Source organism: Crotalus tigris, unplaced genomic scaffold (genome assembly GCF_016545835.1).
Source record: "Crotalus tigris isolate CLP2741 ecotype Arizona unplaced genomic scaffold, ASM1654583v1 scf7180000017899.1852299, whole genome shotgun sequence".
Classification (NCBI taxonomy): Eukaryota; Metazoa; Chordata; class Lepidosauria; order Squamata; family Viperidae; genus Crotalus; species Crotalus tigris.
The window spans coordinates 467,407-491,733 of NW_024096711.1; the positions used below are offsets into that span (position 1 = coordinate 467,407).

The 24,327-nt window shown below is 40.3% G+C and overlaps 1 protein-coding gene across 5 annotated transcripts in view; it reads left to right on the forward strand.

Moving 5' to 3' along the window:
- Positions 1 to 24,327, forward strand: part of COL18A1 (collagen type XVIII alpha 1 chain) — a 180,428-nt gene that overhangs the window by 150,925 nt on the left and 5,176 nt on the right. For 4 of the 5 annotated variants that reach the window (XM_039344199.1, XM_039344195.1, XM_039344196.1 and 1 more), the window contains 23 exons: positions 152 to 223; positions 320 to 364; positions 1,048 to 1,092; positions 3,163 to 3,225; positions 4,330 to 4,365; positions 5,598 to 5,678; positions 6,223 to 6,252; positions 7,642 to 7,704; positions 8,353 to 8,418; positions 8,840 to 8,875; positions 9,704 to 9,757; positions 11,618 to 11,695; positions 12,894 to 12,968; positions 13,101 to 13,143; positions 14,043 to 14,096; positions 15,870 to 15,913; positions 16,985 to 17,095; positions 19,101 to 19,254; positions 19,344 to 19,420; positions 19,922 to 20,050; positions 20,905 to 20,940; positions 22,369 to 22,686; positions 23,647 to 23,844. In XM_039344199.1, the coding sequence (XP_039200133.1) occupies positions 152 to 223; positions 320 to 364; positions 1,048 to 1,092; positions 3,163 to 3,225; positions 4,330 to 4,365; positions 5,598 to 5,678; positions 6,223 to 6,252; positions 7,642 to 7,704; positions 8,353 to 8,418; positions 8,840 to 8,875; positions 9,704 to 9,757; positions 11,618 to 11,695; positions 12,894 to 12,968; positions 13,101 to 13,143; positions 14,043 to 14,096; positions 15,870 to 15,913; positions 16,985 to 17,095; positions 19,101 to 19,254; positions 19,344 to 19,420; positions 19,922 to 20,050; positions 20,905 to 20,940; positions 22,369 to 22,686; positions 23,647 to 23,844 (1,908 nt within the window). The remainder of the gene's footprint in view (positions 1 to 151; positions 224 to 319; positions 365 to 1,047; positions 1,093 to 3,162; positions 3,226 to 4,329; positions 4,366 to 5,597; positions 5,679 to 6,222; positions 6,253 to 7,641; positions 7,705 to 8,352; positions 8,419 to 8,839; positions 8,876 to 9,703; positions 9,758 to 11,617; positions 11,696 to 12,893; positions 12,969 to 13,100; positions 13,144 to 14,042; positions 14,097 to 15,869; positions 15,914 to 16,984; positions 17,096 to 19,100; positions 19,255 to 19,343; positions 19,421 to 19,921; positions 20,051 to 20,904; positions 20,941 to 22,368; positions 22,687 to 23,646; positions 23,845 to 24,327) is intronic. The other variant, XM_039344197.1, reaches the window with a different exon arrangement.

A 24,327-nucleotide genomic window follows, 5' to 3' on the forward strand; every position in this document is an offset into this window, starting at 1 on the left:
ATCTTTATTTTTTTATAAATAACTCAAGGAGACAAACATACCTTATCATTCGTTGGGGAGGGAAAGAGACACAGCCTTAACAAAATGACATTCAAAGAAGACTCTTACATGATAATAGACTGGTTGACTAATAACTTCTATTACTTTTTAGGTCGACATGGAGGGCTCAGGATTCCCCCTTGTTTCTGGTGGTCCTGGAGCTCGTGGGCCAGAAGGTCCTCCGGTAATCCACTTTATATTCCTTTTCATGGATAGGAATATGGATATGCAAGCATATGAAGACTGACTGAATTTAGCTGTAACTTCTTTGTATTTACAGGGGCTTCCAGGACTCCCAGGACTTCCGGGGCCTCCAGGACCCAAGGTCTGGATTTTAAAATGCTGGATGCTTTTGCTTCATTACCTGAAATGTAGATAGTTTTAATTTGGAATTGTCTCTGCAAATGATAAGGGGCATTTTATGAATCACCCTGACCAAGGCGACAGCCATTCTGTCAGCATGTCCATGAGCTGCTCTCCCAAGCCTTCTGGTGCCCACTGATTCTAAAAGGTTTCCTGTCCTTAGAATACATTTTAATGCTAATTTTTTTCATTAGCCTATTCAAATTCACATTGAGAAAAATAAGGTCTACAGAGCTGGAGCAGAATTGCTGATTGTGCTGTTATATTCAGAAACTGCACGGATAGGGGGGTACATATATGATTTATTTTGCACAAGTAATTGATCTTGCTCAAGATTTTGCACAAGTAATTGATAGAGGAGTCATGACGAGGTTCCTTCCTAGTCTTATTAAAGAGACTTAGCTCTTTATGATACGCAGTGATCCTGTGTACTGACCATAAATCAGGAATAGCTGTTGGACCATTTGTTGTTCCCACAATCCAAAAGCAAGACATGCAAATGGCGTATCTTTCTGTGTTTTATTTAGATCCTATGACATGTTGTCACCCTGATTCATGTGTCCCCCGCAAAAAAGATATTTCTGTGTGTATTAAGTAGTATTTGTAATAAAAAAATATCCATATATCTTTTTTTTTAAATTCTAGGGAGATGAGGGCATCATTGGTCTCCCAGGTTTGCCAGGCGAAAAGGTAAGTTCATGTTAAGATGTTTGATTAAAAAAATTATATTTACCTTCCTCGATGCTAGCTTAAAGAAAAGATTTATTCATATACTATTAAAAAATTTAGGGCTGTACAGACATAAAAAAGGACCTACAGTAAAGAAGCATTTCAGACTTTGCATATGTGTGAGCATTGTTCATCTCTACTGTTCATGAAAGCAACTTGTTTATTCCACAAAGCAACTTGTTATTTCACAAGATATGGCACAAAATATAAATAAAAAAGGATACTGGTTTAAGGTTATTTGTTTGGCTGCGTGTCTTAGTTGGGCAAATTTAAGAAAAAAAGGTATAGACTTAAGGATATTTGTTTGTTTGTATGTATGTTTGTTCGGTTTATTTGGTCACCCATGTTATGTGCCATAATACTGGGAAGCTCATAGTAGCAACAATAACCTATTAAAAAAAACAATACAACTGGCATCCAAACAAAATAACTCCTGGCACCTTAAACCACACTCCCCAATACATAAGCAATTAGAGTTAGTGAGCTGCAGCCTCACACAGTCCCAACACTTGGAAGAAGAATCAGTTTTTTAATGCCTTCCAGAAGGCTAGGAGGGTGGGGGAGAACTGCCAGTTCTCAGGGGGGAGGAGCCACTGCCGAGAAGGCCTGCTCCCTAGGTCCTCCTACATGACAGCATCTAAGGCAGTGGTTCTCAATCTTTCTAATGCCGCGACCCCATAATACAGTTCCCCATGTTGTGGTGACCCCCAACCACTTATACATTACTGGGTGCCAGGGGCGTGGCCAAAGAAAAGGGGGAAAAATGGCGGACAGCCTTGTTTGGCGACCCCTGTGAAATGGTCATTCGACCCCAAATGGGGTCCCAACCCACAGGCTGAGAACCACTGATCTAAGGGAAGGACCTGGAGCATGCCCCCCATCTGACCTGGTGCAATGGGCAGATATACTAGAGGGGGGGCAGACCCGTTCTAGACTGGCTGTAACTTACAGATATCCTTCAAGGGTAGCCCTAGGCAAGAATGAATGCCTCACATCCATTAATGGGGACAGTTGTAACCCAAGAAGAATTTGTGCAACACCCCTACAACCTCAGCCTCAGCTGCCACCTGCTACTCAAGCAGAAACTGCAAATCCAGATTGCACACTAGCTCCACTGGGGATGTGCTATCCTATCCAGAGTCAAAGATAAGGCATCATCAGGTCCAGAGGCTCCAAAATCCCCAAGCCATTTTATCTTGCTAGAGTTCAGTTGAAGCCTGCTCCTCCCCAGCCAGACTTTCACATTGTCCAGATATTGGGTCAGCACATGAATGTCATTGCCGGCCTGGACTGGGGTAGAGTTGTACAATTGCTTGTCATCATCATAGTGATGATATTGCAATTAGTTCTGTCAAATGACTTCACCCAGCAATTTCATTTAGACATTAAGGTTGAGCAATGAGAGACCTGAACCACATTATAGGAGTCTGGGATAGACTTCCCCCTCCACAACACTCACCAGAACCAGCCACAAAAAAAGGACAACTTCAAAACAGTGCCCACCCTGAAACCAACCTGGAAGGATACTGTGGTTGATGATACTGAATCTACTCATAATATGGCTCTTATGGGAGGCTCACCCTTTTTTCATGCTTACATGGAAGTCTGAAATAAATCAGGCTGCTTTAAATTAATAGAAGTGAAGTCACGTTTGCTCTCTCAGGAAAACCTGACAGGAAACACAACTAGATAAACTAATTCTACTTTACTACAAGGCTCCATTAACAGAATTTTGGAAGTCTGGAAGTACAGACTTCCCGCTGCCATTTTTAACTGCTTGATCCATTCAGGGCAGGTCCTTCTTAAGTTTCTTTATCTGGCTGTTCATCTATTCGGGGCTCCTCTCTCAAATGTCTGATTGTTTCTTAGGCAGCATCTTTTCCCCTCATCCTTCAAGGTTATCCACATATGTGCTTTCATGAAGTCTAAAGCACTTAATCGTTTTTGAAGCATGCACAACCTTAAATGTATTTTAATGGGAGTTGAATTGTTAAACTGTGATGAAAACCAGGACTTTTCCTCTTCCCACAGGGATATCCTGGCTTGCCAGGATTAGATGGTCGCCCTGGATTAGAAGGCTTCCCAGGACCACAAGTGAGTAGGACATTCAGTTCATATACTACTCCTTCTAATTCCCTATGATTTTAGGAATTTTTAGAATTATTCCTTTGAAAACTTCTAGCCCTTGAACCCTAAAGATTATGATATAAATAACCTGTATACAAAGTTCTACAGAAAGCACCAGGTAGCACAGGGGTTCTCAACCTTGGCAACTTTAAGACTTGTGGACTTCAATTCCCAGAATTCCTCAGCCAGCAAAGCTGGCTGAGGAATTCTGGGAGTTGAAGTCCACAAGTCTTAAAGTTGCCAAGGTTGAGAACCCCTGAGGTAGCAGGACTGCTGCTGCTGCTGAAAATGGACTTTGATTCCTTATAATGGACATGCATGGTGTCTGTTTCCACTTGGCTAATTTAAAGTGACAGTGATATTTCTTCAGTATCTGTAGGTCAGTGTTTCCCAAACTTGACAATTTTAAGGCATGTGGACTTCAACTCCCAGAATTCCACAGCCAGCGTTGCTGGCTGTGGAATTCTGGGAGTTGAAGTCCTCATGCCTTAAAATTGTCAAGTTTGGGAAACACTGCTGTAGGTGATCACACATACTTCAAATGTTTGTTGTAATGGTGATGATTATTTATAGCTTTTAATTCATGTAAGTAGGCTCTATTCATTCATGAGAGAGATCATTTATAAAAGGAGAATAGACCGAGTTGTTGTTCGGTCGCTAAGTTGTGTCTGACTTTTTGCGACTCCATGGACCATAGCAGGCCAGGCCCCACTGTCCTCTGCTGTCTCTCAGAATTTGCCCAAATTCATGTTCATCGCATCAATGCCACTATCTAACCATCTCCTCCTTCAATCTTTCAAAACACCAAGGTCTTTTCCAATGAGTCCTCTCTTCTCATTAGGTGGGCCAGAGCATTAGAGATACTTTAATAGACCAAATGAATAGAAGGTAGTAAATCAGAAGTCAATAAAGTGAATCAACAGTGACTTTTCAATCATACCACATTTTCTGGATCATAGTTCAGCTCTCCATATGCTAGCCCACAGTCACTTTCATTTGCAGCAATTCCATAATTGTCCGTTGTGTGAAATTGCCTTTTTTCCTAAAACTGTCTTTTGCTCCCTATTTCAGGGACAAAAGGGAGAAGAAGGAAGCCCAGGGCCTAAAGTGAGTACCACCTAAATTTGAGAAGAAATTATGTTTGTGTGTTGTGTAATAAAATTTGAATGTTTTTCCTGAGGATTTTGTTGAAGAACATTACAATTTATTTTGTTTTAAAACTGCCATTGCAAAATTCTTAGTTAGAACTCTTAGAGCTCTTCAAAATTCTTAACAAATATCACCAGTTCACCTAGTCCTGAAATATGTGTACAATCTATATCTTTACTGATCAAGTTGGCATTATAAAACATGAGGATTATCTGTGCCAAGCCTCTTAGAGAAAACTGAGAGAACTCTGTTGGTTACGCAGGAGAATGAATGACTAACATTAAAATCGTTGTGTCTTTGAATGCCCCCAAATAACAGCAACCTATACAGCAGGGATCTCTAACCCCCGGTCTGTGGACTAGTACCAGTCTACAGCATGTCAGCAACTGGTCTGCACAAACAAGCAAAGCCCCATCTGCAGAATGCAGGCAGCACACAAAACTGCGTTCTCTCCAGTCTGCGGAAAAGCCTCTCTCCACATAACTGGTCCCTGGTACCCAAAAGGTTGGGGATCTCTGCTATTTTCTTCTTCTTCTTGTGCCATATCCGTTATCAGACGTTGGCGATCATGTTGGCGATCTTGTTTTTATCAGCAGCCGCACGAAAAAGTGCTGCTAAGTTTTGTCCAAACCAGTCCCTTAGATTTTGAAGCCACAATGTCCTTCTTCTGCCTGGACCTCATTTGCCTTCAATCTTTCCCTGGAGGATTAAATGGAGTATGCCGTATTTTTCTGGGTGTCGCATCACATGTCCGAAATATTCTAATTTTTGTTTTTTAATTGTTTTGATGATTTCCCTTGGCTTTCCCAGGCAGCTTATCACCTCCTCATTTCTGATCTTGTCAACCCAGCTTATACGTAACAGCCGCCTGTAAATCCACATTTCAAATGCTTCTAGTCTCTTCAGGTGGCCTTCTGTCATAAAAGCCATAATGGGTAGGGCCCCCCAATCCGCCACCCAGGGATGTGCTCTGTGGAGGTTCCAGGCTCCCCCTAAGAGGACCTCTGCTATACAGAATTGAATTTCGCATTAAGAGATTTGGCTGGCGAATTTTTATTTTAAATATGCAAAACAATTGCTCTTCCAAAATCCCAGTTAAAAATCTGAAATTTGCAAATATTTTTTCTGAACAGTGCAGGAATACAACTTAACTAGAACATACGTCAAGACTTTTTCTTTCTTTCTTTAAGGGTGAAAAGGGTCAAGATGGAATAGGACTTCCTGGCCCTCCAGGTCCTCCAGGACAAGCCGTATACCTGTCCGGTGAAGATGTAAGAATGTTTCTACCTTTTACTAGCTATTTTCTGTTATTCTTCCAGAATAATGTTATCTATGGGGGAATGCTGCTCCAGAAATTACAGTACTTTAATTCTAAAGGTTAAGAATTTGATGTTTAACCAGATGTTTCTCAACCTTAGAAACTAACATGTGTGAGCTTTAACTCCCAGAATTCTGGGAGTTGAAGCCCACACATCTTAAAGTTGTTAAGGTTGAGAAGAACTGCTGCAACCATAAAGATATTACTATACAATTTAGTGCTATTGCATAGCTGGACATCTAGAATGAAGATAATTTGGGGTGGTTGTTTTTTTTTTTTAAAAAAATCTAAATCATCAGTTTCTGAGTTTTCAGGCATATGCCAAATGGGAGTATTTGAAAACCCAATTATATGCAGATACAATCTGCAGATGCAGATTTAAGTGTGCTCATTAGCATTTTATGGTGCTTAACTGCTCCCTTAAAATGTTTGGCTGAGCAATCTAAGGAAAAGCAGTTTGTGTTCTCATGTTTAACAAATGGTTTTATTATTTTTAGAAAACTGTGCCTGTTTCGCCAGGCCCAGAGGTAAGTAGAAGGGGAGGCTTTATAAACATTGCTTCCAGCTTTAGAAACATTTAGTTTTTGTTGCTAGGTGCCTAAAATAGGATTAGATTGCCTGCAACAATATAAACTTTAGCTTTTACTAGGTAAATCTGGTCCTTATCTGAATTTTTATTATTAAGATTAAAGTCATGACAATCTTTTCTCAATGTACCGTATATGCCGGCGTATAAGGCGACTTCCGCGAGCGCTGAAATCGGCACCAAAGACGGGGGTCGTCTTATACGCCGAGTCGTCTTATACGCTGGAAATACTGGTAGTTTCCGGCGTATAAGACGACGTTCTAGGAATTCGGCTCGGCGATAAAGACGGGGGTCGTCTTATACGCCGGGTCGCCTTGTACGCCGGCATATACGGTAATTCTCAAGAAGTAGGGCTAAATTTCCTCAGATTTTTCCCTTTGGGACATCGTGGGATGAGTGGACGGTGTCCTGCAGGGGTTGGAGAGTAATATGCATGAAATCTGTGCTCTGAAGTTGCTTTTCTTTGAAGGTCTTATCCAGTTGCCCACTCTGAAAGGGTTTGCTCTACTTAGATGTCTCCTGAAGGCATTCTAGGGAGTTCTGTTGCAGATTTTGCAGCAGTTCTGTTCTGTTCTGGAAAGGGACCATCTGAGGCCTCTTCCGAAAACATGTATGTGGATTTAGAGGTTCTCCTACAGACAACGTCTTTGTGTGCGGAGCTGAGAGAGTCATTATATTTTACATGCCACAGAGATATTTCTGAATTTTCCTTTGACCCTAGAGCTCTTCTCTTCTCTTCTCTTCTCTTCTCTTCTCTTCTCTTCTCTTCTCTTCTCTTCTCTTCTCTTCTCTTCTCCTCTCCTCTCCTCTCTTTTCTCTTCTCTTTCCTCCTCTCCCCTCCCCTCCCCACTCCTCCCTTTCCTTCCTCTCCCTTTCCCCTCCCCTCTCTTCCCCTCCCCTCCCCTCCTCTCCCATCTCCTCTCATCACATTGGTTTTTCCTGTTTGTTGCAAGGTATTCAAATTTGTACCTAGATAACCATTATCTGTCTATCTGTCAGTCAATCATCTTCTACCAGAAGAGAATATAGAACAGCATTCTATGTTCTGAGATACCCAAACTGTTTACAAAACTCCATGAAAGAAACATTTTAATAGTAAATCTTCAGGAAACCATGATATTCAGGGCAATATTTCTCCAGCAGTTTCTATTTCCAAGTAGGTTAATTAAAGAAAGAAGGCCCTATTAGCTTACCACATGCTTTAATGTGGCATAGGAGAAACATAGGCAGTTAGTAAAAGTGCTCAAAAATAAAATTGCTCCATTAGTCCCAGCATTGAAAAAATTGGACATGAATCTTGATGACATGAAATGTATACCTTCCTCTTTAGGGCCCAAAGGGAGAAAAAGGTGACTCAGGAACTCCAGGTTTACAAGGCTATCCTGGACTTAAGGTAAGATTGTATAAAGTACTTCCTTCAAAAAATCTGGGTTGCAAGATCATCATCATAGTACAAAATTGTCTGTTATCCAACATGCTTTCCCTTTGCTTCTAATTTTACTATTACACTATATCCAATTCTGTTTTTGTCATCAGAAGTGCCATCACTGGCTCATTTTCATCCTTAAATTAAGCTTTCCTTAAAGTTTTCCTTAAGTTACAATAATATTAGCAAGCTCTTTCTTTGCTTGGAATTTGTGGGAAATAAAATAAATAAATGGGAAAATAATAAAATAGAATGGAAATGAAGTAAGAGAAAATGGATTTGAGGATGTTCTGGTAAAACTACACTGAACTTCTGGAAAACAAGAAAAGTATAATAGAAAATAACTGTTTAAATGGCTATTGCTACCAGTCAAGTTCCCCTCTTTAAAATGCCTTTTGTAGGTAAATTTATTTTTTTCCTTTGTTGAATGAGCAATATCTCTTTCTTGTGTGATCAACAGTAGGAAAAAAAACATTTTATTGCAAGATTATCTAACATTGCCGTATTCATGTGTTATTTCCATTGTAGAAATTAACAACGAAGATATACATAATATCCAAATACTGGAAATGATCTAGATCAGTGTTTTCTTCTTCTGTTTTGCCCCCTGGACAGGGTGAAAAAGGAGAGCCAGGAGTTATATCTAGGTCTGATGGAACAATCATAGCAAAAGCAGAAAAGGTATAGCTTCTTTTTGCTTACATTTGAAGAATGTTGCTAATTTTTTTTGCTTTTGTGCAACAAGATGCTGAAGGATCTGCTTTTTTGCATAGTAAAGAAAGATTTCGTTTTAAGAGGAAGGAAGAAAAGATGGCCCCCTAACCCAGCTTCTGAGATGAAGCCTCCATGGCTTTAGGATTATTTTAATCCAATGCTGGCTGTGGGAGTTGAAGTCCACATGCCTTAAAATTGTCAAGGTTGAGAAACACTGATTTAAATCTATCTTCCTATTAGAAGTTATTTACAGATTATGCTAAACTTCAACTCCTGTAATTCTGTGGTAATTAGGCGATGCTGAAAGAGGAAGTTCCATACATCCAGAGATGTCTAGAAACTTCTAAAAATAATATGCCTTTCTGACCATAGACTTTTTTATTTACAGGGTGAAGCAGGCCCAAGGGGACCTATGGGACCAGCAGTAAGTTATAAATGGTATCTTTGCTTTTATGCAAGGAATTGATTTCAGAATTCATGATTATTACTTCATTTTTTGACTGATAAAACTTTAAAAATTATTCTCACAATTGTATCCATTGTCCCTGCCAGCCAAAGTGACTGAAACCTGCCAGCCAGACCTAGATAAATCTAAAAAGCCCGGGAAGCCGTTTCTATCCCATGTGTTATTTTTTAATACTGGCGTTTAGTTTTTTCATGATTGTCCAGCCTGCTCTCATTGGGTTTTCAGCGGAGGAGAGGGCAATATTATGGTTTTCTCTAATATGGTGTTTCCCTAACCGTGGCAACTTTAAGAAGTGTGGACTTCAACTTGTTGGCTGTGGAGTTCTGGGAGTTGAAGTCCACATATCTTAAAGTCACCAAGATTGAGAAACATTGTTCTAATACAGTGTTTCTCAACCTTGACAATTTTAAGGCATGTGGACTTCAACTCCCAGAATTCCACAGCCAGCAATGCTGACTGTGGAATTCTGGGAGTTGAAGTCCACATGCCTTAAAATTATCAAGGTTGAGAAACACTGTTCTAATATATCCAAATCTTGGCATTTCCTTGACCTCTATAACTTTCCCAGGAGCCTTAGTACCAATTTTAGTCCAACTGCTGCATTTTGACCTTGATTTTGCCAGCACTCATGCAAAAATGTTCTGTAAGAAGGATATAGCCCTTCTGCTTCCTTCTGGGTTTATGAATCCTGTGATATAGAGTAATACTGCAGTGATTCTGGGTCTTCCCACTTAACCATCTCTTTCTATCTTTTTAAGTAGAGTTTTCCATTCTGCTTTCTTTTAGGGGTCACCTGGGCGATATGGACGGAAGGGAGAAATTGGCTTTCCTGGAAGACCTGTAAGAATTTTAATTTTTATCTGTCTAGTTATTTATTAGATTTATATGCCTTTCATCACACCATTCAGATTTTAGTTCCTTTCTGAGATATACAGTATATATTCTTTTCTATAAATGAATAGGAAGAGAAGACTCTTAACTCATCGTCCTGTTTTTGACTGGGATTAGAGAAGTGGCAGAAATTAAAATTAGATATATGTTTTCTTGAAAATGAACAATGAATCAATAAAAAGAGGAATGCAGGCCCTTACATGTTCTGTAGGCAACTGCTCCAGGAAATAAATACCTATGCCACACTGTGTTGTAATCTGTGCAAACCAAAAGTAACTCCTTTCCCAACCTATTCTATTCTCAGAGCCTCCTTAGCAAATTTTATTAAGAGGAAAGGCAGGTAGTTTCAAGACTCCAGCAACTGAACTATTGTCCTTTTACAACCTGATGTCATTTGGATAAAGTCTTCTTCATTGTTTTTTTATTGCTTTTCTGTGAACTGGTAGACTAGTGAATCAATTCACTGACAATAATGAGTGAACCGTCTCCTGAATCATTATTAATATTGAAATTGACCATTACAACTCATGACTCTTCTTAGCTATTCCTCTCCAGAGCAGAATTCTGTCTCCATACAGATACAGCTATGTCAACTTCATGACATTTTTCTATCTTCCTTATGAGCACATGGCTATCTCACTACAGTGGCGCCCTTTCTTTTTGGGCCTGTCCTTTTCCAGCCAGGATCCAGCTGCTTGACAAAATAATTCCACCAGCCCACAATTTGACTTACATGGCACATCTGCAGCTGCTGTTGGAATGACTCTCCAGTGTATTTTGCACTTCGGCTAGATTCTCTGGCAATGTCAAAACAGCACTAAGGAAGGAGAGCAGCTGTCACACAAGGCACCATCCAGAATCATCTCTCCAGGGCCAAGAGTGTCCTCTATGCTTTTTGGCTATCTTGCATGGTCAGGCCCGAGCTTCTTAGCTTATCTCCCCATTCAAGACAAACTGTAACATAATGGCTCTCCCTCATCCGTTTTTTTAGACACAAGAATGGTCTTCACAAATAAATGCACAGCCATAACTTCTTTCTTCTCTCCACTTTTTTGCTCCGCCCCATTAGAAGCAAGAAAGATGATGGTGGCTGAGCTGTTGGTACATGACCTCCCTCCTCACATTATGTCATTTCTGTATTCCTTGTAATGGAATGTAATTAATTTATTTAATAGTTTGTGTGGTTTTAAATTGTGGGTGTTTTATTTTGATTGGTTTTTTTCCCCATTATAAATGTGTTTGAAAGATTATGCAATAATTTTAGTATAAAAAGACCACACTTCATTATGCTTGGCCTTTTATAATCTATGTGTGTGGCTCATTCATCAGTTGCAAGTAATATAAGATTTTCAACCTACTGTATAAGTCATCCATAAAGTTACCTTTCTGGTGTTGAAATGTATATGCATGTATAAGCCCAGATGTAGACATATAAATGAAGTAGGGATACCGTCAGGAGTTCTCAACCTTGGCAACTTTAAGACTTGTAGACTTCAATTCCCAGAATTCCTCAGCCAGCTTTGCTGGCTGAGGAATTTTGAGAATTGAAGTCCACAAGTCTTAAAGTTGCCAAAGTTGAGAACCCCTGCCGTAGATAGAGATGATGTTTTGTTGCATTGCTTTTATTTATTTTTTCTCTTTTTTTTGTTTCACTCTTTTTTCTTCTCTCTTCTGTTTTATTAAATAAATAAATCCAATTATAAATAAGCAAATGCAGTACTTTCTTTCTGTGGATATTTCATTGCACTTTATTCTGCTGCCCCTCACCATCTTTTGAAGGCAATTCCATTGATCTGTTGATCCTTTCAGGGCCGGCCTGGTATGAATGGACTGAAGGGAGAAAAAGGTGATCCAGCAGACGTAAGCGGAGCGCTGGGCTTAAGAGAGGTAAGCAATTCTTTGAATGATAAGAAAAGAATAGATGTGTTGTATCAGACCAGGGACTTCTCCAGTAGCTTTCTGTGTCCCACAATGGCATACCAGGTTTATTCAGGAAACTCAGAAACACAGGCTGTACAACGAAGGCCCCTTTTCCATTGTTCTTCTCTAGCAGTTGGTGTTAAAATATGCAGTTTGTATATTGCAATTTGTCTGTCCCATTTAAATCCATTTGAATAAAAATTCCGAGAAGTTGGAATTTGGTGTAGTGGCTGAGGCATCAGGCTAGAAATCAAGAGATGTTGAGTTCTAGTCCCACCTTAGACACTAAGCCAGCTGAATGACGTCAATCCAGTCCCTCTTTTTCAGCCCTAGGAAGGAGGCAATGGCGAATAATTTTCAAAAATCTCGCCCCAAAAAACTATAGAGACATAGCCAAGCTGTTGCCAGAGTCAAGACTGACTTAGAGGGACATAATTATATTGCACCATAAGTTGAAGGATGGTGGTGGGCAAGGATGCTGTCTGTGTTCAGCCAGTATTTAGTGAAGCTTCTCAGGGGGAAAAAAAGGAGAAAAAGGTGAAGTTACAACATCAAATTTAACCTTCAGTTACTTTGGTCTACCATAGAGAGTTGTTCGAAATTTGGCGAAGCATTTTGACAGTCAAGTCCCTCTACTACAAAAGTACAACTTCATAGGGAATATATTTTGCTCTGAAGGGTCTGCTCTCCCCTTTGATGGCCTGAGAACTAAGCAGAGGGAAGCAGCACACAACTGGGGAGAAAAGCAGCAATGACCCCACTTGTGGGTTCTCACGGTCTAATCCAGGGGAAACCTGGATTCCAGGAAAACTGATATGAATCTCCACATGTTCCTCAAATACTATAAATAAGCCATCATTTGCTACTGCAGACTAATGAAAGATTTGTACTGTTTTTGCAAAGCTGCGGGCAGAAATTGTACTTTATTTTTTTAATCTATGACTGATGGAATGTACACAAACTTGTATGTTTTCATCGTTGCCTATGCTGCAAACAATAAAACTGAAACAAGATTTTGCTGGCAATGTTACTTTCCATTTTTTTCCCTGCTGTGTTTGGGTAGAATTGAGTGGTTACTGATGAATTGCATCCCCCCCCCCTTCCTCTGTTTGATATTTCACCCTGTTAAATGTAATGAATGCCGTGTCTTTCTCCCTCTCTTTAGGGTCCTCCTGGCCCCCCTGGGCCTCCAGGCCCCCCAGGCCCCCCAGGCCCCCCAGTACCTGTTTATGAAAATAATGTGAGTAATAGCTTAAATACATCTCGTTTTCTGGGGAACTAAGGGGATATATTGTTTTAGGGCAGAAAATGGAATGTCTAATTCTCTTTGTAGCAACACACTTCGGGAGAAACTTTATTTTTATTGTTTCAGGCATTTGGTGATTTGGGCCCTCCAGGACCTCCAGGATTGCCTGGTAAGAAAATGGTAGATCTAGATAAAGGAAGGGGGAGGTGGATTCAAGAAGTCCTACAAAACCATGATGGTTCTCGCCCATATTCTAACCTTGAACTGGGGGCTAATTGCAACAGAGCAGTGTTTTTCCATCTTGGCAACTTTAAGAAGTGCGGCCTTCAACTCCCAGAATTCCCCAGGCAGCATTGCTGGCTGGGGAATTCTGGGAGTGGAAGTCCATATTTCTTAAAGTTGCCAAGGTTGAAAAACACTGCAATAAAGCTGTCCAGCCCTCCTGGGCTCGACACACGAAAGGGGAAACAGCACGGTGAAGGAGGAGGAGAACTAGCACAGGGTCCAAAGCTCACCGTCCTGCGAGCCACAGATCTTTCAGCAGGCATTCTGGCCGCTGAACAGCTGACGGGCGGTTCCAGAAGGCATGGGACGCTGCGCCTGCGCAGATAGGATGCAAATAGAATCCTCTCTCCAGCCTGGATTTTTCCAGATGGGTTGGATTTCTGCTTCCACTAACCCCACGTATGGGTCACGTTGGCCGAGACTGATGGAAAATGTAAATCAAAACATTTGGGAGTACCCAGGTGGCAAATACTGTGATAGAAATGTAATAAACTTTTTTTCCCTTCCCCTTTGGAGCATCTTGACTTGCCATTAAAAAAAAAAAATCTAGTAATTCCTGTATCAGAATCATTGCTTTGTTCTGCTCCTAAAGGATTTTAAATAATTTTGTTTTAAAGCAAGCCACAATTTAAGTTTATGTTTACAGGGCTGTTTAAATGAAGAGTTTCTGAACATTTTGGTTTTGTGTTAAATTTCACTTGGGTTTACTTTCTTGTTCTGCCATGCTGTGCTTTCTCGTTAGTTCTTGGGGGTGCCAGAAACTTAAGCCAGTTTCTGTTTCAGGGTACCATGGTCAGAAGGGAGAAAAAGGTGAACAGGGTCTTCCGGGTCCACCAGGTAAGATTCCCTAAAATACGATACCTATTCCATTTCACATTTCCTTCAGCTCTTACCAAGACTTGCCATGAGTCATACAAACAAAAATGGAAAGATGCTTTAATTTCCGCAATGGGTGATTGGTTGAAAAAGCTGATGGAGTTAGCAGAGATGGCTAAGTTGACTGCTTTAATCAAAGACTTTGTGCTCAAAGTAGAAAAAACTGAAACATTGGCTTTGGGTTTTGCTGATTAGGTAGATTTGTTGTAATAGAAATGGCTAATATATATTACTATGCAAAAGTAAAACGTTGGGACTGTACTGTATGTTATTACCTTATTCTGCTGTGCTAAAAAGAGTCAGAAGTCAATGTTTTTCTTTCTTTTTCCCTTCCCCCCTTCTTCCGCCTCCCTTTTTCTTCCCGTACTTTCCCATTATTTTCATGTTTTCTTTGTATTTTTTATTTTGATAAACTCATGAAAAAATTAAAATTTGGGAATAACAGAACCTTCCCATAAATCAGTTCATTAAAATAAGATTTGAATATGGTGGGGAAAAAAAAAGATACGTCATGGGTCATGTCACTGAACGTAGAAGAGATGCTTCTTATGGTTTCCTTCATTTGTTTGACCCGTTTGGAGGAATCTTCTTCCGAAGGTCCCAATACTCCAAAACCAGTAGGAAACTTTGTAAATGTAGCATGCTTTGACCTCAGGGTGGGCTGGTTTGTGAGTGAGCCAGATGAGTTCTTGCTTTGCAGCAGATTCTTGTCATTTCAGTTCATCTTCCTTTGATTTGCTTCCTATGACTTGCTCTCTTGCTAACCTATTCTGTACTGCCCAGTGTCTTCTTGGAATTGGAGAGCTTTAACGAATCCAATAAATAAATAAATAAATAAATAAATAAATAAAGCACAACATTCTGATGGTCCTTCCCATGTGATTATTTCTTCAGATTCTCAGGATAACAATGACAATAAAAAAGCCTGGAATAAACCTTCTAGGCCCATTATTTTCATTGGAAGATTCTCCCACCTGTTACCCTCAGTTCCTTTAAACAGAGAGGTCAAAAACTAATGCAAAACCAGGATTGTGGCATGGCCTATCTCTTAAATAAGATGGGAAGCCAACCTTCAACTGATTTCATCTTTAGTCTCTCAGAGTATATACGTGCTGACTTTTTGAATACAAATTTGAGGATGACGGTGAACAATTGCAGATGACGCAGGTGTAACTATATTGCCTATCAAATGTTCCCTAGAATTCATGATGTGAAACTTAGTGAAAAAGGCAAGCTATGTCTGCAAAAATAGCAAACACATCGATTCTGAATAACCAGTTTTTACATGCTTCACTTTAAGCACTGAATTCCCTTGTCTTCAGGCACCTTCTCTGTTTTCTGGAAAAAAAAACGCTGACAGTTATTTGTCTTTCTGTGTCTCAATCTTCTATATTTATTTCCTCCCACTATCATCAAAATGAACTAAAAGATTTTGGGTTCTGCTTTTCTTTGGTAAAGCTCAGCTCTCCAGTCTGTGTCAGAAACTGGCACATGCCTCTCACTTCAGCCCTGCTTGTATTTATTCAAAAAGAGCCAGGGTTATTGGAAAGTGAGTTCCAAAATGTCCATCCAGAAAATATAAATATTTGTTTCATATAATCCTTAGTGGTTTGGCAGTGCCTGGAAAGTCCATTGTAAAAGAGAGGAGAAAGGAAGCAAGTTTCTCAGCCTAGTACATGCTTTGCCAGGAGGACAACTAAATTCTCAATTTCTTTCTTCTTTCTTCTTCACCAGGCCAGTTCCCTTATGACCTCAGCAGATTCAGCTCCGCCTTCAAGGTAAGCAGTCTTCACTTGGGAGGAAAGTGTGGGTTTATAAAGAAGCCAGATTTCTTTATCCCAGGAAGATTGCTGGGCTAATCGATACACTGGACCTCAGAGCAAGAGGGCAAATCCATTTTGCCCAGCATGTATTTATTAGATTGGATAATAATATAAGGAGGCATGGGATTTTCACTGCAGGAGTATTTCTGTGAGTTACCTTAAGTGTCAATCTGCACCAGTGGTATAATGGTGAGCTTAACTACCTTCTAAGCAGTTGACCTGGGTTCGATTCCTGGCCAAGGCAATTTGCTTGGTTTTTTTCCCCCAGTACTTTTCTTGTGTTTCCATTTCAACATCACTGAAGTTGTATTCTGCTAAACATGGCTAAAAGCCCAGCCCTAATGTTACTGATGATCCCTGAGGGTTTGCAAGAGCTAAAATTCTGCTGCTATACAGATGGGGATGGTGGGGCATTCAATGAAACAATTTCACACAACTTTATTTGGATTGGGTTGATTTCCAAGAATACCTGGCTGCTCCGCATTGCTGAAAATGTAACTTTTTAAACCAAGGAGCCTCAGATTATCTGGTCTGGCAAAAAGCATGTCTAGTATGTTATTTCTGGTTATTTCTAGCTTATCCATGATCAAGGTATGCATATTCAAAATTGATGAATGTTAGTCTTCAAAAGACTAAATAATCATTTATTCACTCAGAATTCTCACTGACAGATTCACAAATTGCACAAACATTTAATATGTTTGCCTGCTTATGGTTTAACATTAACTAGGAGTTCCCAGCTCAGATTGTCATGGCAACTAGTTCATTAGCCTATAGGTTACAGAAGCTTTTTCATACAATAATGTAGGTCTCTAGGGAACCAAAATTAAGTGGGTTGCAATATGCCAAGGTGGTGTTTTAGTTCAGGTTTTTAAATTTAGTCCTTTTGTCTCATTCTGGTTTTTTTCTTTGTGATTCCCACTGGGAGGTTTCCCTTGTTCCTTTGCCACCTCAAGCAAGAGAAAAAAGTGGATGCATTTCAGTGGATGATTGTAGCATATTTGTTTACTAATTCTCTTTCCATAGGGAGAAAGAGGGGACAAAGGTGATCATGGGATGAAAGGTGAAAAGGGTGAACCAGGTGGTGGATCAAGTGCTGCTGGGCCTCCTGGTCCCCAAGGGTATCCTGGTCTTCCGGTGAGAGTTGTCATAGCATGTAACAATGTCTTTATAAAATGGCATGCTTTTCTGCCACATTCCTTGATAGTTTTCAAGATGGTGGAAATGTTACTATGTATGTAGCAGCTTTGACCGTCTGTGTGGTATTGAAAAGGAGAAACACTAAACTCTCAAAGAGCAGAAGTTTTTTGGTGTTGCTCCTTAGCAAAAACTAATATCCTCTAGTGCAGGCATGTCAAACTGCTGGCCCACTGGCCAAATGTATCACGCCAAAACCACGCCCACCCCATTGCTGGCAATGGGGAAAAAGTTGTGATACGTCGCACGACGTCACATGACATCACGAGTTTGACATGCCTACTCTAGTGTAAAGACATGATAGTCTTGAGTAGTGTTGAGGCACATTTGAAATACAGGCAGTCCTTGCTTACCAGGGCCATGTCTAGCAACCATTTGAAGTTACAGTTTTGCAACCAATCCTTCCTTTTTTTACTCAGTGTGCTGCAGTCTTATGATTGCCATTAGGGAGCCTTGCAACCAGCACACATTTACAACCATTGCAGTATTTTGTGGTCATGTGCTTGCAATTTGCAAGCTTCCCAGCCAGCTTGTAACATACCAAGTTAGTGAAGAATGCAGGTGTAAAAATCATAAATTGCAATCATGTGATTTTTTTTTCACTTAAATCCAAATGGGAAGTTAGATCAAAAGCCCATTGTGGCCACATAATTTTCTGATTAGCAGCTGTGGTGCTTAGTAAGGTGCTTTCCTGATTTTAATTGTGGTTGTTAAGCAAGGATTACCTGTAGCTTACAGCAGTAGCGGAAGAAAGCAAGAATGGGCTTTATCAACTTGTCACTCTGAAGTTAATTTCCTCTCAGTCTGCTTTAATTTTGTGTAGGTCAGACATCATTACTGACACTGTTGATATTGTAGCTACTAATATCTGGCTCCATTCTTCAAAGAGCTCCTTTAAAATTTTGAATACTATGATATTTTGTGTCCTTTTGTAAGTCCTAGTTAAGTGACACCAAAACTTAGCTTGTAATTTTTACTTCTTCTACTCAGAATCTTTAGTCCCCTCTAGTGTCCAGTTTATTAAATCATAAAGTCACTTATTTTTAATATGAACCAAAGTAGTCAAAACAACTCATTTGGGGCACATGTTTTCTCCTTATTTGGAAAAGTTCCAAAGAATTAGTCTATTTATAGGTTCTTTGGTCTTTGCCATGATTGTTGGCTCCACATGGAAAGTCTCTTCATTCGGATTTTTTGGGCAGCAGCCTGACCACCTTCTCAACAGCCTTCCCTTAAAAGAGAATGTTGGAGATTGGATGAACATTTTTTTTTTAGATTTTTATTTTTAATTGCATCTTTATTATTTATACTTTAACTCAGGGTGACAAACATATCTAATACTCCTTTCGCATAACTTTTCTACAACTGTTAAGTCCAGCAATGGCTTCTTAAGCTGGGGGTACACCACCACCTCTTTCAAAGCAGCTGAAAGCATAGCATCTCTTCCCTCCACAAAGCAAATATTTTTCCATGGAGCTAATCCTGTCAGATCCTAGGTAGTCTTCACCAACCAAGAGAATCTAAAAGATAGTTGCTAACAATATTGTCCACTTCCTTGGAAGTTAAAAGCTTGAATTCATCCCAGCTGACCATGCAAAGCCTTGCTTCTGATACCTTGACAGGACTTACCCAATGTGAATGAACCTGACAGGTTTTATCTACCAAATACCAAGAATATTCCTCATGGTAGCCTTGCAGGAAGTCCTGTGGTCTGTCCTTCCCAGCAAAGAACCAGTCACTGTAAAAAGGGCTACCAAATCACATCTGAAGATGTGGTAAGAGTAAGAAACAGCTACATAAGCTGGATATTCCCCTTCTTAGGCTTAGATTAATCAATAATGGTGATTATTAATTAACAACCACATTCTTTCCTTTGGGCAAGAAGTTAATATTGGATTACCCTCTGCTTTTATGACTATAATGGCATCCATACTTACTTTTTCAGGGCCCTAAAGGTGAGAGTATCAGGGGCCTACCTGGCCCTCCAGGCCCCCAAGGACCTCCAGGGGCAAGTTTTGAAGGACGTCCAGGCCCTCAAGGCGCTCCTGGCCCTCCTGGCCCTCCGGGACCCCCTTCTTTCCCAGGTCCCCACAGGCAACGTTAGTAGACGCTTAATGTCTTTTCAATTAATTTGTTACAAATATAGGTGCCTTCCGGATGATTGTGGTTTAATGATGGTTTCTTTTAGATATCAGTATTCCAGGACCACCAGGTCCTCCGGGACCGCCAGGACCTCCAGGCGGTAGTGACCCACCTTCTTTGGGGGTAAGACGAAAAACTTGTACTTTTAGAGCATCGTTCTCCAACTTGTTTACACTCCAGATTGTGGAGTCTAAAATTAAGCCTCGCAGATTTAATCTGGGTTTATACAACATACAGATTAGACTATAGTAGCGTCAGTTTCTGCTTCAGTAAACTGTGAGAATCCAGTCACTGTCTTCACACAAGGGTGGACAATTTGTAGCTTTCAACTACCTTCCCCCTCAACCTTCCAAGATTGGATCTGCCTCCCCCTGTCAAACTTCCCAAGATTGCACTGCTGAAATTTGGCAACAGAGTGGTCCATTATGGGTGGTAGTATCTGGGTCATTTTTGAAGGATTAGGGTAGCGATTAAGGGGAGAATGATAATATTGCACAGCTTGGAGGCCTCTGGTTTTCACTTTCACTCTTGCTCTCCTTATCTTATATTGCTGACACTAATGAACAGTAGCAAAAATAAAGAGTTCTTTTCCCTCACATGTTTAAAATGCTTTCTCTCCCAAAGGTACGGATTTTAGCAACGTACCAGAACCTGATGAGCAGAGCTCATGAGGTTCCGGAAGGGCAGCTCCTTTTCATCCGAGAGAGAGAAGAGCTCTACATCCGTGTCCACAATGGCTTCAGAAAAATCCTTGTGAGTACCCTCTGCCTTAGCATTGCTCAACCATAGCAATTTATGATGTATAGACTTCAACTCCCCACATGCTGGCTGGGGAATTCTGGGAGTTGAAGTCCACTTAGCTTAAAGTTGACAAGGTTGAGAAACACTACTCTGCCTCAGCCATGGCGGTGGTCCTAAGGGATGAAACTTTTAGACGCACAATTATTATGACAGAATAAAAACTCTCTTCAGGGAAAAAGAACATGTACAAAATGAAACTTCAGTGTCAGAAAGGAACAATCTCCCATAGGGTTGGGTGAACTTCCCACCCTTCATTTAGAAAGGGCTTGCTTAAAATAAACTAATGTAAGCTTGATGTCTGTGGAGATGCTCAGTCATCCAGGTCATAGTTCTCTCAAAGGTGTTTTTTTTTCTCCCAAAAAGGCAACCCTCCAGGAAAAAACAGTCCAGTTGCCTTTTGAAAAAAGCATTTTTGAGGTAATGTAAGCTTGGTTCCCACTGGATTCTGTAATATCATTTCATGTTCAACCAGATTTTGGCATCTGATCTTCTCAGGTCTTAAGCTGTGTAAATAAATAGAACTTTTTATAAACCCAGCTTCACCATCACTAAGTCCTCAAAGTCTTGGGAAAACCATTTATATCTTGGAACTCAGAAGACTGAGGAGGCAGGAAACAGAGTTGTCAAATGCTGTCCCTCCCCCCCCCAAATTTCTGGAAAGGAGAATGACATGTTGAAAATGATTGGGAGGGGTTTCCCCTATAATGTCTGTTTGTCAATAGTATTATTTCCAAAAATTTAGCTGGGAATTGCTATAAGCAAGTGCTATATAATTTTTTTCAATGATTTTTTTGGTTCAATTTCAGCTGGAGGAAAGAATATCCATTCCTGGCTCTGGACTGGTAGGTGGAATATTATTATTTAATACTGGCCAGTAGTTGGAAAAACTGTTATACAGAGAACATCCTATGCTTGCTGCTAGGACATTTCTGCTTCAGGAATATTTATGGTTCTATAGGATTTGTTTAATGCTTGGATTTCCATAGGTAATTATCTCCTTTGTGCCCTTGTAATAAATCAAGTCAGCTTTTCTCTTATCTGAATACACTATAACTAAGGTTATTAGGTAGTGGAAAGTAGGAGGAGGTGAGGTTTTTCTCTTATGCAAACAAATTGTATGATTTCCTCATACACTTGAATAGAAGTACTCCTTGTTACTGGTCTCTTAGTGACTGTTCTAAGTTACGAAAGATGTCCTCAAAGCTACTTAAAACCCATTTTTGAAGTTCTTATGTTGCACTTCCCTGTGGTCATATGATCGTATTTTGGATGATTTGCAATTGGCTCGCATTTAAGGCTATTTGTAGCATTCCGTGGTTACGTGACCATGATTTTTGATGCTTTTCGACCATCTCAAATAATCGGGTGTGGTCGTGCAGTGACTTTCTTAATGACTCCATGACTTACAACCATAATTCCTGGCTCAAATATGATTGTAAGTGAAGGACTACCCCAGTAAAAGGAGAAATTGCACTGCTAAAAAAAAAACAAAAACCCAGAAGGTAGTGAACTTCCTATTGTCAAGTACCCTAAAAAAAAAAAAAATGGAATTCTTGGCACTGGGGCCTCTGCCTGTGACTCTGAGAAGAGAATCATTCACTCATCTGAATGGGGGAGAAGCCATCCATTGTCCTTGCTGTGACCGTAGCCACATTTCATTGACTTCAGCACAAAAATGTCCTAAAAGTCCCTTTTTTTTGGTGCCAGGTCCTCATATTGCCTTTGGCTCATATCCTTTTCATAGCTGAGGCAATTTAGTTGGTTCTAGCTGTTTCAGTTTTCAAGTAGTATTTTTCTTCTTCTCCTAACAATTTTTGCCATTGATATCAGATGTTTCAATTACAATGTGACATGACACTTGGCTATATAGCAAAGGCATTTGCCAGTCACTATCATTTTCCAAAATATGTGTCAGCCCCTTACAAACAGATCCAGCACTTCTTCAAGTAAACTAGACCTCTTTTTTAAAAAACCAAAACATGGCTTTCACACTTTGGTAGACAATGCTAGTCCTCTGCTGAGCAGACGGTAGATTTAAATTGGGAGAGACAGCTGGGTTCTACCATGTGTTGCTAGTTTATAGTGAGCCAATGAAGATCTTGAAGCATCGATACTGAATGGTAGACAAATGCAATGCAGCATGCTTGTTGGATGGATGAATGACACTATGGATGACAGAAAATGTGGTAGCAGTGTGAGGGGTTGTGCTCTGTAGCAGTGATTGCTCAGACAAGCACTCCAAAGGGATCTGATTCTTCATTCCATTCTAGGACAATGAAGTCTATGAAAGGTCTTCTAGCATCCACTACTCTCATGGAGGGACAGCCTCCTCTGGATCCCATCGTCCATTTCAGCCACACTTACCAGTACATGCACGTCCAGAATATAGTGCTTATTCTACTGCCAAGCCATGGAGAGGGGACGAGAGTGCTGTTGACTCACGCCGCCTTCCTGAGCAACCTGCCGTCCACCCACCTCACCAGGGAGCACAATCTCAGCAAGAATCCTTGGACCATTTCTTTCCCAACAACCGCCAGACTGAAACGGCTCCTTTGGCAGTTCACACACATCACAACTTCCAGCCTGCTGTGAGTGCCCAGGTGTCATCAACGTGTCCTTCGTTCTAGTATCTGCTGCAGCTTGCCGTGGTGGCAATTCAGATTTAAGTTGCTATTATGAAAACAGCTAGCAACAGCAACTGAATGTAAACAAATTCTAAGATCAGGGTAGATGTCACATGTGTGGTGGCTTTTGGAGAATGGACAAAAACAACAACAACACAAAACCCTGAAACAATTTCTTTAGGTTGTTATCCTGCCAGTGAGCAGAACAAACTGAACTCAGTACAAATGCAGATGAGAAACATGGGGACTCAGTTTTAGGGGCAAACATAACTTCTTCCATTTTAGAAAGTAAGTTTGGCACTGGCTTATCTTGCCATTTTCACCATGACATTCATGCTTCCATAATATATATATATAGTCCATTCTTCCACAGACAAGCTATTCCGATACTCATTTCAGGATATAGTATCTACCTGTACAAAACATGATAATGATAAAAAATTGCCTTCTTTTTATGGATTAGCACATTATACTAATTTGTTTGGTTAATGTATTGCTCTGTGTAATATGTATTTCCGGACAATAGATTAATTGAATAACCATGCTAAACGGCTTGCATGAATATCATCACTGGATTTTTCTTCCATTTTATCTTGAAATAGATTAGGTTAGCAGATAATGATTCGCCCCAAAACAGTGAGAAACAATGAGCTTCAGAACTGAATCAGAATTTGAAATCTCCTAATCACTACCGGCTGCTTTGAGGATGTAGATGTTAATTAACCCCCCTCCCCCCCCAAAAAAATCACAAAAAAACCCTGTTAAGATCCATCTAGGCATCAGTGAGGTGAAAAACTGGTCTGGATAACTTGCATTTGATAAGAGCAGATACTTTCCATTGCTAGGAAGTCACAGCAGGCATCAACCAAATGACATATTTATCCTGGCTCTTCCTAGCGTGTGATTGTCTGTTTGTTTTTTCAGTTGCATCTTATAGCCCTGAACAGTCCCCAGAGCGGCAGCATGCGAGGCATCCGAGGAGCTGATTTCCAATGTTTCCAGCAAGCTCGGCAGGTTGGACTGTCTGGCACTTTCCGAGCATTCCTGTCCTCTCGGCTGCAAGATCTCTACACCATAGTGCGCAGAGCAGACAGGAGTACAGTGCCAATTGTCAATCTCAGGGTAAGTTGGGTCACAGATCAGAGCAAATTAAGCTTCATCAAAGTACTGAGAGGTTAATCTATTACCTTTAAAGGACAAAATACTGTGATCCCAAAAAGCAAGAACAAATCATAGCAGACTAAACTTAGTTCCTTCCCCCCACCCAAACAATTTGTACTATGTAATTAGTTAATTAATTGATCTTGGTTTAAGCAAGACTTTGCACAAGATAACTCAGCAGGGCTATCAGCAGGGGATCAAATATTTTCCCCCCTCACTGTACATGATAGATAGATGATAGATATAGAGAGACAGACAGACAGACAGGCAGACAGATCACAATATTCTTCTTGGTAATGTGAAAACAAAAGTGTTTATCAGGGTCAATTCAGTCATGCAGAAAGGCAACTGGGCATCACATGTTTTATGATGGATTTAGTTTAACATTTTTGTAAATGCTTTGACAAAAGTATAAAGAAAAAGCTTGTACTGTTTTCAGATGAT